General features: G+C 41.9%; 1 protein-coding gene across 1 annotated transcript in view; it reads right to left on the reverse strand.

Moving 5' to 3' along the window:
* Window positions 1–12,141, reverse strand: part of PLOD2 (procollagen-lysine,2-oxoglutarate 5-dioxygenase 2) — a 52,767-nt gene extending 40,626 nt beyond the window's left edge. The window contains 1 exon segment of the mRNA XM_084267540.1: window positions 11,994–12,141. Coding sequence (XP_084123666.1) covers window positions 11,994–12,096 — 103 coding nt within the window. The 5' untranslated portion in view covers window positions 12,097–12,141.
* Window positions 12,142–12,501: the final 360 nt, after the last annotated feature.

The raw sequence follows: 12,501 nt of genomic DNA on the forward strand, positions 1-12,501 counted from the left end.
TCTCAGTAATATTTTTCAACAAACAGCATTCTCAAAGGCAAACATATATGAAATCAAGAACACAGCAGGCAGTCACAGCCCTCCACACTTGCAGAGTACAGGGCCACCGCAGAGGGTACTGGTTGACTGGCAGAGCTGGGATCCCCTGGCACACAGCCTGCCAGAGGCATCTTGGCAGCCACTGGAGGGGACTACCAAGCTGGGCATTGATTTCCACAAGTAAAAGCAATTTGTGCAAAAAGAAATGCAAACCCTGTGCTGAAGTTCAAGAGGAAGGCATGAAAAAAAAACCAACCCTCTCTGAAGAGCTTCATGCCAGGTATGAGGGTGCTGATTAGAGTGCAATTATTCCAGACAGCTTTCTGATAGTTACATACACAAAACAGCTGTTCTGTTTTGAAAACAAGCCTAAGAGAGCACACATTTGGCCAAGAAAAGTATATCCAGTGACAAACAGAATTCATTTTCACATGCAAATTACAAAACCCTTTAGCACTCAAGTTGTGAAAGACAACACTGCATAGAGAGCACACACCAAGTATTAGGAAATCCAACAAAGATTAACCAAACATCTCACTTTTACTCAATCGTTTGTGCTTCTACCATCAGGGATCTGGCTGCATCATAAATATTTAAATTTCCACAAACAAGAACTATAAACCAGAACCTTTGTCTTCAGTGAATTACCTGGAGAGGTCTCAGCCAGGAATTGCCACGGCAAGACTACTTAAAGTAGCAGTGACCTCTCTCCTTGTACCTTGGCAAAGAAATATGCAAAGAACTGCAGTCATTCCTCTCACACCCACATGGTTCTTATTTATCTTGAATGAACACTGACAGAGATTACTACATAATCTCTACCAGGGGTTGTGGGCACTAGTACAGTAGCTTCAGATCAGCCAAAACTGAGGATACTGCTCACAGCCACACAGGAGCTGACGTTTAATCCTTGGATTCAAGTACTGTTGATTTCTCTGGAGTAGGAGTGAGCTGTAAAATCAATAGACATCTGCGCTTGGTGCCACATTATGCCATTAAAATCTATCACTATCTTTAAAACTAGTGGCTTACAATGGTAAACAAACACTTGGTTCCTGGAATAGGGTTTTATCCATGTTCCCATGCCTACACAAAACACTTTCTACTTTCCTGTTTGCAGATTACACCCCCCAGAACCACTCAGTAACGACTTTGCATCAACCTCTCCATTGTACCACATAGCAGCGTGCTTCTCCATCACTGGAGAGGCACACTAAAGCACAACACAACTGAAAACGTGTTTTCAGCTTGGGATTGCTCCAATCACACTCCAAGAGCACAGTAATGAGTAATGTTCATAACTAAGCTGAACTGAAAAGTAGCTGTCAGAGTGACATGAAACAGCACCAGCTGACTGCAGGCTTCCAGTTGCATTTCCGCTATTATGGGTTCCACAGAATAATGTTTAAAAAAAATAAGAAAGAGAAAGAAATTAAATGTGGAGAGAAAAAGCTTGTTCATTTTTTGATTAAAGTTTTCACTATGCCTGTTTATTTCTGAGGCAGGCAACGTACCTCATGCATAATCATCTAGTGTTTATGACTGGGCCATGCCACTTTCAATTTCTGTACTCAGGCAATAAAGAAAGTGAACTAGAGGAATTGTCCTAAATAAGCTCTCAATAAGTTCCTTACACACCTCACCTAAAGCACATACTCCATGAACAAAATCCACATTCAGAGACTTTTAAAGTCCAAGTTAGAAACAAAACTTAATTAGTGGTTTCCTTGACCTTTCTATCCAATCTGCTCCCTTAAAAAGGGGAGTATTTCTGTGCTTGGAGAAGAAATCAGAGTCCTTAGTTCTGCCCTCAGAGTAGTCACTTACACACCAGAAGCTCCTGGTGGGTGCTTTCCAGCAGGTCACCAGCCCTCTTTGGAGAGCATGCCATTTTAATATCATTGCCCTGCAACACTTTTGAATTAGAAAATATAAGAATAGCGCATGTTAAGCTGTGTGTGGGTCAGCTCACAGTATGTCAAGGCATGACCTATAACTGGGATTCAAGATCTAGAGTTTCTCATAACTTTGTGATAAAACTGGCAAATTTTGGATGAATAAAACTTTAACACTATTTAAGTATACAGTTTCACTATACAACTAACCTCCTGTAATTTCTCTAACAGATGAGTTATATTTCTGGAAGACATCCTGGAAAATATAAAATACTCTACAGTATCTTCTGAACAAGGTGAAAGTTACTGAGCTCCAAGAAAATGGCTAATACATAGCCAGTTGGAAAATACCTTATTTATAGGCTGAATTGCTGTTTCCTCCATAAAACTGTGTAACATAACAGTCTGAGTTCCCAACTAATTGCAGAACTGTGGAAGAGCTTTTCAAGAGAATGGGGCACAAGGTGTAAGCCCAGAGTAGTAAATAAAGCATCCACAAAACTTACTTGGGCTACACAATACTGTACATGGTCAATACAGTCACGATAACCAATTCTCTTCCCACACAGTTGTGATGACTTTACTGAAACCAATTCTTCCATATGTTGCCAAGCCATGTTGAAGCTCTGCAGATAGCTAGAGTGTCAATGATAGTGCCAACAGTATCTTCCCTTTTTATATGGGCTTGGACCATATGTTCAAAACCCAACTGTTAAGTCATCTAAAAAGCTGAAATATCACCTTTCCTCAAAAGGAAAAGTGACTTCCTTTCCTATAAATATGAGTTATAGCCAAAACTTAAAGATTCCACATCAAATAAAACTTTTGAAAGCCCTCATACTCAGAAAAGATGTCAAACATCTGGAAAGAGGAGGAACCCATCATATGTATTGTTACAATGATTGTAAATTATACTTTATACATATACTCAATTAATGCAATCCATCAGCAAACAAAGAAGATCTTAAGTACACAACATGAAAAACACAAACTTTAAACATATGTATCTAGCCAGTGACAGTTTATATGATGTAAATACTGTCAAAAAAAGTAGTAAGCCAACAGAAGATTTTCTGGTTAAATAAAAATTTTGGCGTAAGGAGAAGACAGCAGCATCCAACAGCTGTTTATTTTCCCTCAGACTTCTTTAGAAACACAATAATGTGCTGAAATAGCAAACATGGTCATAATCTTTTCTCAGGAAAAATGTGCATTACACTCCAGGAGAGGGAAAGATTAATGGTACATAAAACTATAGTATTTAATTTTTGGAAGTTTGGGGGGTGTGTTGGTTTGGGGTTTTTTTAATCTGATATTTATATATTATACAGTCAACTTCTGTCCTGCACAGAACACTTTGCTACATGCCTGCATTGAAACCAGTCTTCCTCTCCAAGAGAAAGTAAGCTGTGGGATGAAAGTCCCAGTAACTATAGCCATGATCTCATTGTAAGATCAGCTTCTCTTCAATTTAATAGCATGGAGGAGAGACAATACATGCTCAAAAAACTTGTGAAAGATCAGAAAGTTCTAAGATTTAAAATTAAAAATTGAAATTAGAGTTAACAGATAGCTAGTTAAGAATCAGTCATGTGTGTACAAATCCATAGTGCATATCGATTTCCTATACCAACATATCCCTGTGTGAGAGCAATGGATTTCTAAGAACCAGAGCTTCAAATGAATCTTAAAGGTCAGATTTTGAAGAAGCACAACTCCCTGTACAGACCCTCTTCCCAAAGTTTGGTCTGTTTTCTTCTGTATCACAAACCTCCAGTTAATTGCTGCACTTCAATAATATATGTCTTACTGCAAAACACAGAAAGCAGCACAAATATAATTCATGTAATTTCAAAATAAGAATGAGGTTCCTTTTGGCTAGCTATCAGCAGACTTTTACCTTCTCCACTTTAAACCAGACATAATAAATTAAGGCAAAGTAAACAGAAATCTGTCTTTTGATGATATAAGCATAATTATTGCAGAACTAATGTAGGTACACAGGTATCACCTCTGCTACAAAATGGGTCAACTTGCAGGGGAAAAAAATTAAAAATAGTACTTCCTTTAAACTGTTGCAACTGGTTTATGATCACAACTGGCATTTATGGTTATCAGAGATCACTCATTGGCTGTCTGTGAATAATCCTTCCTGTGTTCATCCTCGTTATTTGTAGACCATACTGAAGTTACAGAGCAATAATCATTGGTATCAATATCCCCAACATTGTCCTGAGCCAGGGAACAGAATTAGTAAAGGCAGGAAGCTTTCAGAAGCTGTCTAGGAAAGAAATACAGAATGTGCTATTTCCCAGTTACAGTTACTTTTAAGTAGCTGGTACTGTTGCAACTTTTGCAGTGACAGTAAATGTTGCCTGTTACGAGGTTCTCCTCCCTCTCATGTGTTCTATAGGAACAAAAGGAAGCTGGATTAGCAGAAGCGCATATTAAGTAAGAGCTGCCCTGAATTTTCTCATAATATAGAATTTATAGATAATTTGCTAGATAAGTGCTCACTAATACACAGCCCCTGGACAGGATACTAAAATTTACTAGGGGTTTTGGGGTTTTTTTACCCTTTTTCTTCTAACCAAATCCAAATCGAAGCTTTCCATAGCTTAGAGGCTATCATTCAAGAGACCCATTATTATTAAACACCATCTGTAATCTAAATCCATTTATGAAGAGGTGAGCAGTGCTGTAGCAACTGCGCATTTCAGAATCTAAAGTTTCATAAGAAAGTACTGAAGATTTCTCATACAAAGAAATTCTCTCATGCTTTATTTCACAGCCCAGAAGAACATGAAGAGGCATTTCCTTCTTCCATGCATACTGACTGCAACAGCAAGCCAGCTGAGCTGCTGCTTACTGTCTGCCTTTTATCACATCATTTCTGGTGTCACACAGATACAAGCATCTAAAACATTTACATGGAAATGCTCAACTGTTGAATAAAGCCAGTTCCAGAGAAAATAAATAACCACCACCTCTAAACTGTATTTAATTAGTTTTCTGTAAATGCCTACACACATACACATACTTTCCCACAAAGACTAATTACTATTTAATAATATTACTAAATAACCAATACACAACTCATTTCACAAAACATTTTAAAAAGTTGATTCTGTCTCAGCTTTTAATTTACTTTCTTTTAATTTAGCAGTATTGAATATATAGTCAACAAGAGCTCATTAAGACCTGTGTGTGCACTCATCAATCACCCACATCAGTCCTGGGTGCAGCGCTTGCTGGTGCGCAGGTCCACACCCATTCTAACACAGGGTTTTCTCATGGTAGCTGAGCAAAACCAGATACAAGCAGCAGCAGTCAAGAGTTTTTACATCGGTTTCAGTGGACTTACTGGATCAGTTATTTCATAAAAAAGCAAAGATAAGACACGTTCCTTAGTTCCCAGATAAGAAAAAAAAAATAAATCAACTGTTTGCAAATTACATCATTGCCATGCATGCAGCAACTCTTCCAACAAGAGCTGCCTAGCTTCCTGACAAGCAAGGCACAGATCAGGCTACTGCTGTTTATTAGTGCCCAGATAGCAATCAAACCACAAAAATTTTCTTGAGTGGGAGCGGATGGAGTCATGGCACAGGCTGGGTCATGCTTGAACACACCACTTGGATGGCCCTGCTGTAAACTGTTGGGGCTGTGCAGCTGAGAGCAGGACACAATTAACATCAGCTGTCTAAGTGCGAAGGTTTACTCAGCTTCTGCTGTTTCGCAGTCTTGCCCTCTCTGTCTCTCATAAATATGTATCTGGAGAGAAGCAGGCTTCTCCTAAAGCTGCCGTTTTGCAAATCCAGCTGTTTAAACAGAAACAGTCACACTAAGCACCAGGCATTGTTGAAGTCCATTTTTCCAACAGCTAGTCAATTAATCCATCAGTGAAAGCCAACAGTTAAGACTTGTAGTAATAATTTCTCCTTAGACTAGTCTTTTCTTAAAAAAAAAAAAAAAAAATTAAAAAATCCACCCTGATAAATTGGATCTGCACCTGGAGACATCCTGAACACACATAACTGTCCTTCATGCCTGCCCCGTGTTCATGTTGTCAGCAGATGCTACCACTCCTATTAGTCGGTTTGTTTGAAAGAGCTGCCCTACAGCTTCATGTCTGGCCCTATTTCCAAATACTGCACGTGTAAAACTCTCCAAAGAGAAACACAGGCCACACAACTCTAGAAACAGAAAAATAAAATCCCCATCATTTTCAAAGATCCTTTTCTGTGGGCAGCTTACAGTCCCCACTTGTAAGATACTCTGTCTTGAACAACCCAGTTCTTCAAATTATGAAATAACACCAAAAACTTCTGTCCTACTTCTGACACATGATACTATGACATGTCATGTGTGATGTACATTTAAAGATGCTTTTAACAATAAACACTTGCCCCAGCAACTTCAGTTATTAGGCTTATGAGCCTGGTTCTGATCTACATGTGTACTATTTTACATCACTGTAAAGCAACTGAATTAGTAAACTGCTTACAAGGACAGCCTAAGGAAACACTTTGCTGTATTAAAATGCCATGTGAAACACATAACTGAAGATAAAAAAAATCATTTTTTACTTTTTTCTTAGCAAAAACTTAAAAAATTACAAAAGCAATTCTATCAGAAACTAATTATTTTCTGCACAGCTGATTTCAGTGAGAACCTTTCACAGGCTCATTCAGCACATTAACATTTGGACCCACAGGTACAGAATTAACTCTCTGGCACTTAAATGCCAGACCTGTCTTTTTTTATCTTACAGTTTGCTGTATTAATGACAAACACTTCATATATCAGCTTCAAAAACATACTTGCCATTACACTGCAAGAATCAGTGCTACCATCAAAAAAGAATCCCCACCCTACCTTTTTTTTTTTTCCCATACCTATTTTCTAAGAGAATCCACGGTGTATCAATAGATCTGCAACTTGTCCAAGAATGAACCCTAGAGTGCTTTTAAAGGGCAGACCATATGAGCTAGTGAGCCAGCCCCTAAAAAGAGGGGGGCTTCTTCAGAACTGTCCTGTAAATTTGAATGAAATGTTTTAAGCCAAGGCAATTTCCTATTAAGGAGACAGGTCTGTAATTACTTTGTGCTCCATTACATAAATAGTCATGTGTTTTAAAGTAAATTATACAGTAATACACAGTATCTTTAATTTTGATTCCACAGAAACAGAATTAAATTATCAAATATCAGATGTATAATTTGTCAATAATGTAAATATTTCAACAATTAGTAAGTACCTACATTTCTGCAATCTCAGTATTCAGATGGAATATCAATATACTACTGTATTTTTTTTAAAAGCGCACACAGTGAGAATATAAAGCCAGATAACTCTGATCATCAAATAAAATATTTGTTTCTCTAGTGGACATGTCATTTGTTTGGTCTTCCTTCTACTACAAATTGTAAAAGGAGTTCTACCTCCTGGAAAAAATTGTATCTCGGGTAAAACCATGACTTTACATATTTAGTCCCCTCGTGATGAGTATAATCTGTATTTTGAAAACTGCATTCACCTTAAGGAACTAGTCCAGAAGCACTTCTATTAAACCAGCTAAAAACACTTTTGATGTCAGGCTGTGCTTGCAAGCACGTATTCCTTGATGATTAAGTGTCATTTATTCTCTAGAGCTACATTCCCACACATACACATTCCTGTTACTCATCTGTTGGTCAAGTTGTGTTTTATGCTAAGGAGAACCACACTGAATGTTTACATTAAGAGGGAACCAAAATATTCTTCAATTCCAAGATTCCTTGCCTTATAAATTGTCCCTAAAAAACTACAAAAACCTGCATAATAAATTAAAACAAAAATGCCCTTTACTGAGACTATACTTACTCTTCATGACAAGGGAATTCACTTAAGCAGCATGTCAAGTCATCTAGATTTCAGACTAGCAGCACTGCACAAATGGAAAGATACTGCTTCCAATTACACAATGTAATAGTGCTAATTCAACAGACAAACTGAGCACTTCCCCATGAGGAGACTCAGTCATTTTTGCTTAAGTAAGCATCACTGAGGGTACAAACCAAGAACTTGGACACAAATCATGACTCTTGAGTATATGCCATCAACAGAAAGCAATGTTTTGGGAAATAATCTGTTATCTTAGATCTTTGACAGGAACACATTTCACACAGAACTGCTCTGGCTCAGTGGTCATTTCAGTGTACCTTCACACTGTAATTTATTGCATTACATGCCGATGACAAATATCATCACTGTTCTTCTTGTTTAATTAGAAATACGTTTTACAGCCAAAGTCGTAGCGTTCTTATCCAACCCCATTGCCTATCAAACAGAGAAGCAAAATCACATCCCTCACTATGGTTTGCCTCCACACTAATTATTCCCTCCACCTAAGGAAGAAAAGAAAAGCCTGGCAAAAAACCCTCTTTATTTATTTATTTATTTTGCAACAGAGACTGGCATTGTACAGCCTCTATATGCTATAAAGAGCCAACTCTGCCAACTTTGTGTGTCTTCAAGGACAAGTATTTTCAAAGGAAAAGTAGGCATTTGAAGAATGGTGTTGCTGCTTTACACCTCCACAGCCGTGCTCACTTACTTTCAACTAATTTCCAAACACATACACACTCCTCTACACACTTTTTCATTTGTAATTCACCATTTATTTCAAGGCCTAAGGGTATCTATATGAGTGATCATTACCCATCTGACATGGTGCACGCTGATACTACACACATTCCTAAATAGTCTCCAGGGAGTGGGGATGATGATGCCCCATGGGACAAGCCAAATGTTGTTGGGTCAGGTCCTGGATATGTCACTCTAAGAGACATGTGGCAGCCTTTTGTACAGTCCTTACAAAAAGGGCACATAACTCCCAAGAAACCTAGAAGAGGTTTTTCCCCAACACAGTTTTACATAGTAATTTCATATACTGTAATGACAAAATGGGACAAAAGTAACATCAGCAGAGAAGCAAGAAACAAAATTAGGCAGACAGACAGAGGCAGGCATGGATTGATGTACTTACGGCCTCTCCCTCATGAAGCAGGCCAAGTCTTTCAGTACTCCTACTGTATCAAAATGGTTGAATGACCAAATTCCCTTAGTTGCACCTCACGGGCCCCTCAGAAAGAAAACCCTATCAATCACAACAAACATTCTGGCTGAGCCCAAAAAAAAGCCAACAGAAATGGCAAGAGTACATGCTGTATCTCCAAGTGCATCCTTGCACAGCTAGGCCAGTCAGCAATTACTCCTTGAAGCATTTGAGAGCAGTGGTTTATGGACACTTGGGTGGAGGAAAACTGGCTGTCTCGGCACGCTCCCACAGCTAGCCAGGCCACCTCTGGAAAGCCACCCACACTGCTGGACCTCCTCCATGACAGTCCCCCTCCTGACCCACCCCTCGCATTTCAGGAGGAGATACAGACACCAATGAACAGTGGGGCCCACCTCAAAACCTGGCATTTGCCACCGTTACAACCTGCGGTCCCAACGCTTCAACCCAGGCATGCTTCAGCCGGCCTAGTCCCCACAGCTGCTCTGGGGAACAGACTCAAAGGCGGCAAAGCTATTTCCTATGCAAACAGCTGATTAATAAAACATTTTAGGTGGGAACATCATTTACATCTGTTGCCAAGAGCAGCATCTGCTTCTAGTGCAATGACAAATGTCTTTTCCACTCACTCTCCATGCGCCCTGGCCTGTGTTACACGATAAGCAACACGCATACAGCGAGTATGGTGCAATTGAAATATTAATGCTGCTGTTTTAACACAGAAACTTTTGTATCTTCACCATACAGGAGTCAGTGTTTCTGAGCTCAACAGTGCTCTTGTCTGCAACTGCCTGAAACACAAAGCCGAGGCAAAGGAGGCCAGGAGCCATGTCTGCAAACATGGTTTGCCACAGCCCGCGATGACTGGTCACTGCTGAAGTAACCACTGCTGGGCAGTGGGAAATTCTCTTGCTACAACTTTTCCAAGACTTTCTGAGTGAAACAGTAAAGTCTCAGTAAGAAACAAAGATCCAGTTTGGCAGTCAGTTTTAGACGCTCTTGTTACAGCTTACTTCTGAAGCAAACACCACTAAGGGATGGCTTTAAAATCTAACAGGGTGTCTTTGCCGTGCTGCTTTACACCGTGTTGTACAAAGTACAACAGATTTCTAGAACTGAAGGCACACTAAGGTCTGCCCCTCTTCAAAAAATACAGCACAGACTTGGGGAAAACAGTTAAGGGTTAAAACTGGAATAAAAACAAGTAACACAGCAGGCAGTGTCTGGGGTCACAAAACTACCCAAGGGGTGGCTTTAACTCAGCAGAGCCTGCTACAATTCAGGCTATGAATGTTTAAATTTAAAATAATTGGATTTTTCCTGCATGGAAACCTACAGATAAATGTATCCGTGCATTCCAGTAGTGTAAATTAGCACTGCTGTGTAGCATCATTTTTATTACTTATGTATATGCAGCAGTCTATTTTTGGTTTGCTGAATCATAGAGTGCTGTCTGGACTACCCACTCTTAGCTTTTCACACCTTTGAACATCAGCAGGATTAAAGAAAAATCCTTACCATACCAGCTATTGGCTTTTATCTGCTTGAGATCCCACAACTCAAGTACATAGTTTAAAAAAACCAAACCAAAACAAACATTACTTGAATAGAACCATGTGAGAAACATAACTGTGATTGTGATACCTGATTTCCAAAGGAGCTGGACCAGCAATCTCAGTGCCCTGATGACAGGCATAGGAGCTCAATTTTTTACTGAAAAGATGCCCTGAGACAGCGCAGGCTGAATAAGTAATGCTCCCACGCCCCTGACAGACTGCGAACTCCAGTCCACACCACAACCTTTGGGGAAATCATCTAAACGACTAAAAGCCACAAAGCATTAAAAAATCTGGAAATTAAACTCTGAGTATAGTTTGATATTCATCAGACTTTATTTTTTAATTTTATCTTTTTACACTAGCAATCTACCAAGCCAGAAGTTCTCTTATGAAAAGCAGAACTTGCTGACAAAACTTGCTTCCCGAGAAAAAACCCCAAAAATCACTTCTGCACACTAGAAGAAAATTAAGCTAGACATTAAAAATAACTTGATTACACTCTTGAGTAAACAAGCCAAGAAATGAAACTATTTTGGATTCCATGTGGTAATAATCTAGTGGGGTGGAATACCTTTGTATGCCCAGAATAGAAATCAGTATTAGAGCAAGACATATGTTTTCACATATAGCTGGACATACATGTACTCAGGCGCCTCTCTCTGAGGGAATTCTTTGTATGCATTCTTTTACTTTTCCATACTGAGGATAGTATTTCTTCCTATCTTCTGGGTTTTCAAAGCTAAAGTGACTACAGAAAGCAATGAGCTACAAGCAAGAGAGTCTCTGCGGGATGGGAAGGGGCACTCGAGTCTCCAGCTGACTTTTGTGTCAAGTAGGAAACTTCATCAGCGGTTTCAACAGTTTAGAGAAGCGACTGAGGCTATGCATTTCCCAGCCTCGGAAAAAACATGTTCACCGTCACCTTGTCTCAGGGAAAGGGAAGAGGGAGGAGGGGAAGAAAGTAAGGGAGAGTCACTTCCCATTAAGGAATTTTTAATTTTTTCTTCCCCCGAGAGAGATTATGTTTCTCTGACCTACCCCGGCGGGTCAAAGCACTTTCAGCTAAGCGGTTCCTCTCGGGAGCAAGCTGGGGAGCCTTGCCCCGGCCGGCACCGAGCCCCCTCCGCACCGCCGAGCCCAACCCGGCAAGCGACAGCGGCGTTTTGAAGTGCGGGGCGGAGGGGGATGGGGAAAACAAATGAATAAAAGAGAAAGCGGCGCTTCCCAGCCTCCGCACCGGGGACGGGAGGGTATTCCCTTCCTGGCAGAGGTTACCGAGCCGGGAGGCACAAAGCCGCTGGTACCGCTTGGCCGGCTGCGCGTCCCCGCCGCCACCCTCCGCGCGCTCAAACACACCTCCCACACCCGAGGGACCGCGGGGCACCGCGCCACGGGCCTCCGCCGTCCCACCCCCAACCCCTGCACCGCGCTGCACCTCACCTGCGGGGCCGGGCCCGGGGCGCCGCTCCGCCGCCGACGGCAGCGCCAGGGCCAGCAGCAACGGCAGGAGGAGGCGCGGCGGCCGGGCGCCGCTCCACGCCATCTTCCCCCTCTGCACCCGCCGGCGTGCCGCCGCTCCCCGCGCAGCCAGCCCCCGAGAGCGGGGGGAAAAGGGGGCGGGGTGGAAAACGACGGGAAAAACGGGTGCCTGGGGAGCCGCCGTGCCTGGGGCGCCGCTCCTCCTCTGCTGTGGGTAGGAGCGAAGGGCGCTGCCTACCCGCCTCAGGCTTTATACGGCTGTGGGAGGACCCGGGCAGCGAGGGCGCCCGGCGGCGAAACAGGAGCTGCTTGTGGCCGCAGCGCCTGGGTGCACGCTGCCGGGGGAGGGCCGGGCGGCCAAGCCCCGCCTCGGCTTGGGCCGCCGCTGTAGGTGCGCGGCGCTGCAGACGCCCGTCCGCCCGCCGCTGCGGGGATGGAGCGGGCCGGGCAGGGCTGCGCCGTCGGGAAG

This window comes from Gallinula chloropus (assembly GCF_964237585.1).
Source record: "Gallinula chloropus genome assembly, chromosome: 8".
In the NCBI taxonomy this organism is placed as follows: Eukaryota; Metazoa; Chordata; class Aves; order Gruiformes; family Rallidae; genus Gallinula; species Gallinula chloropus.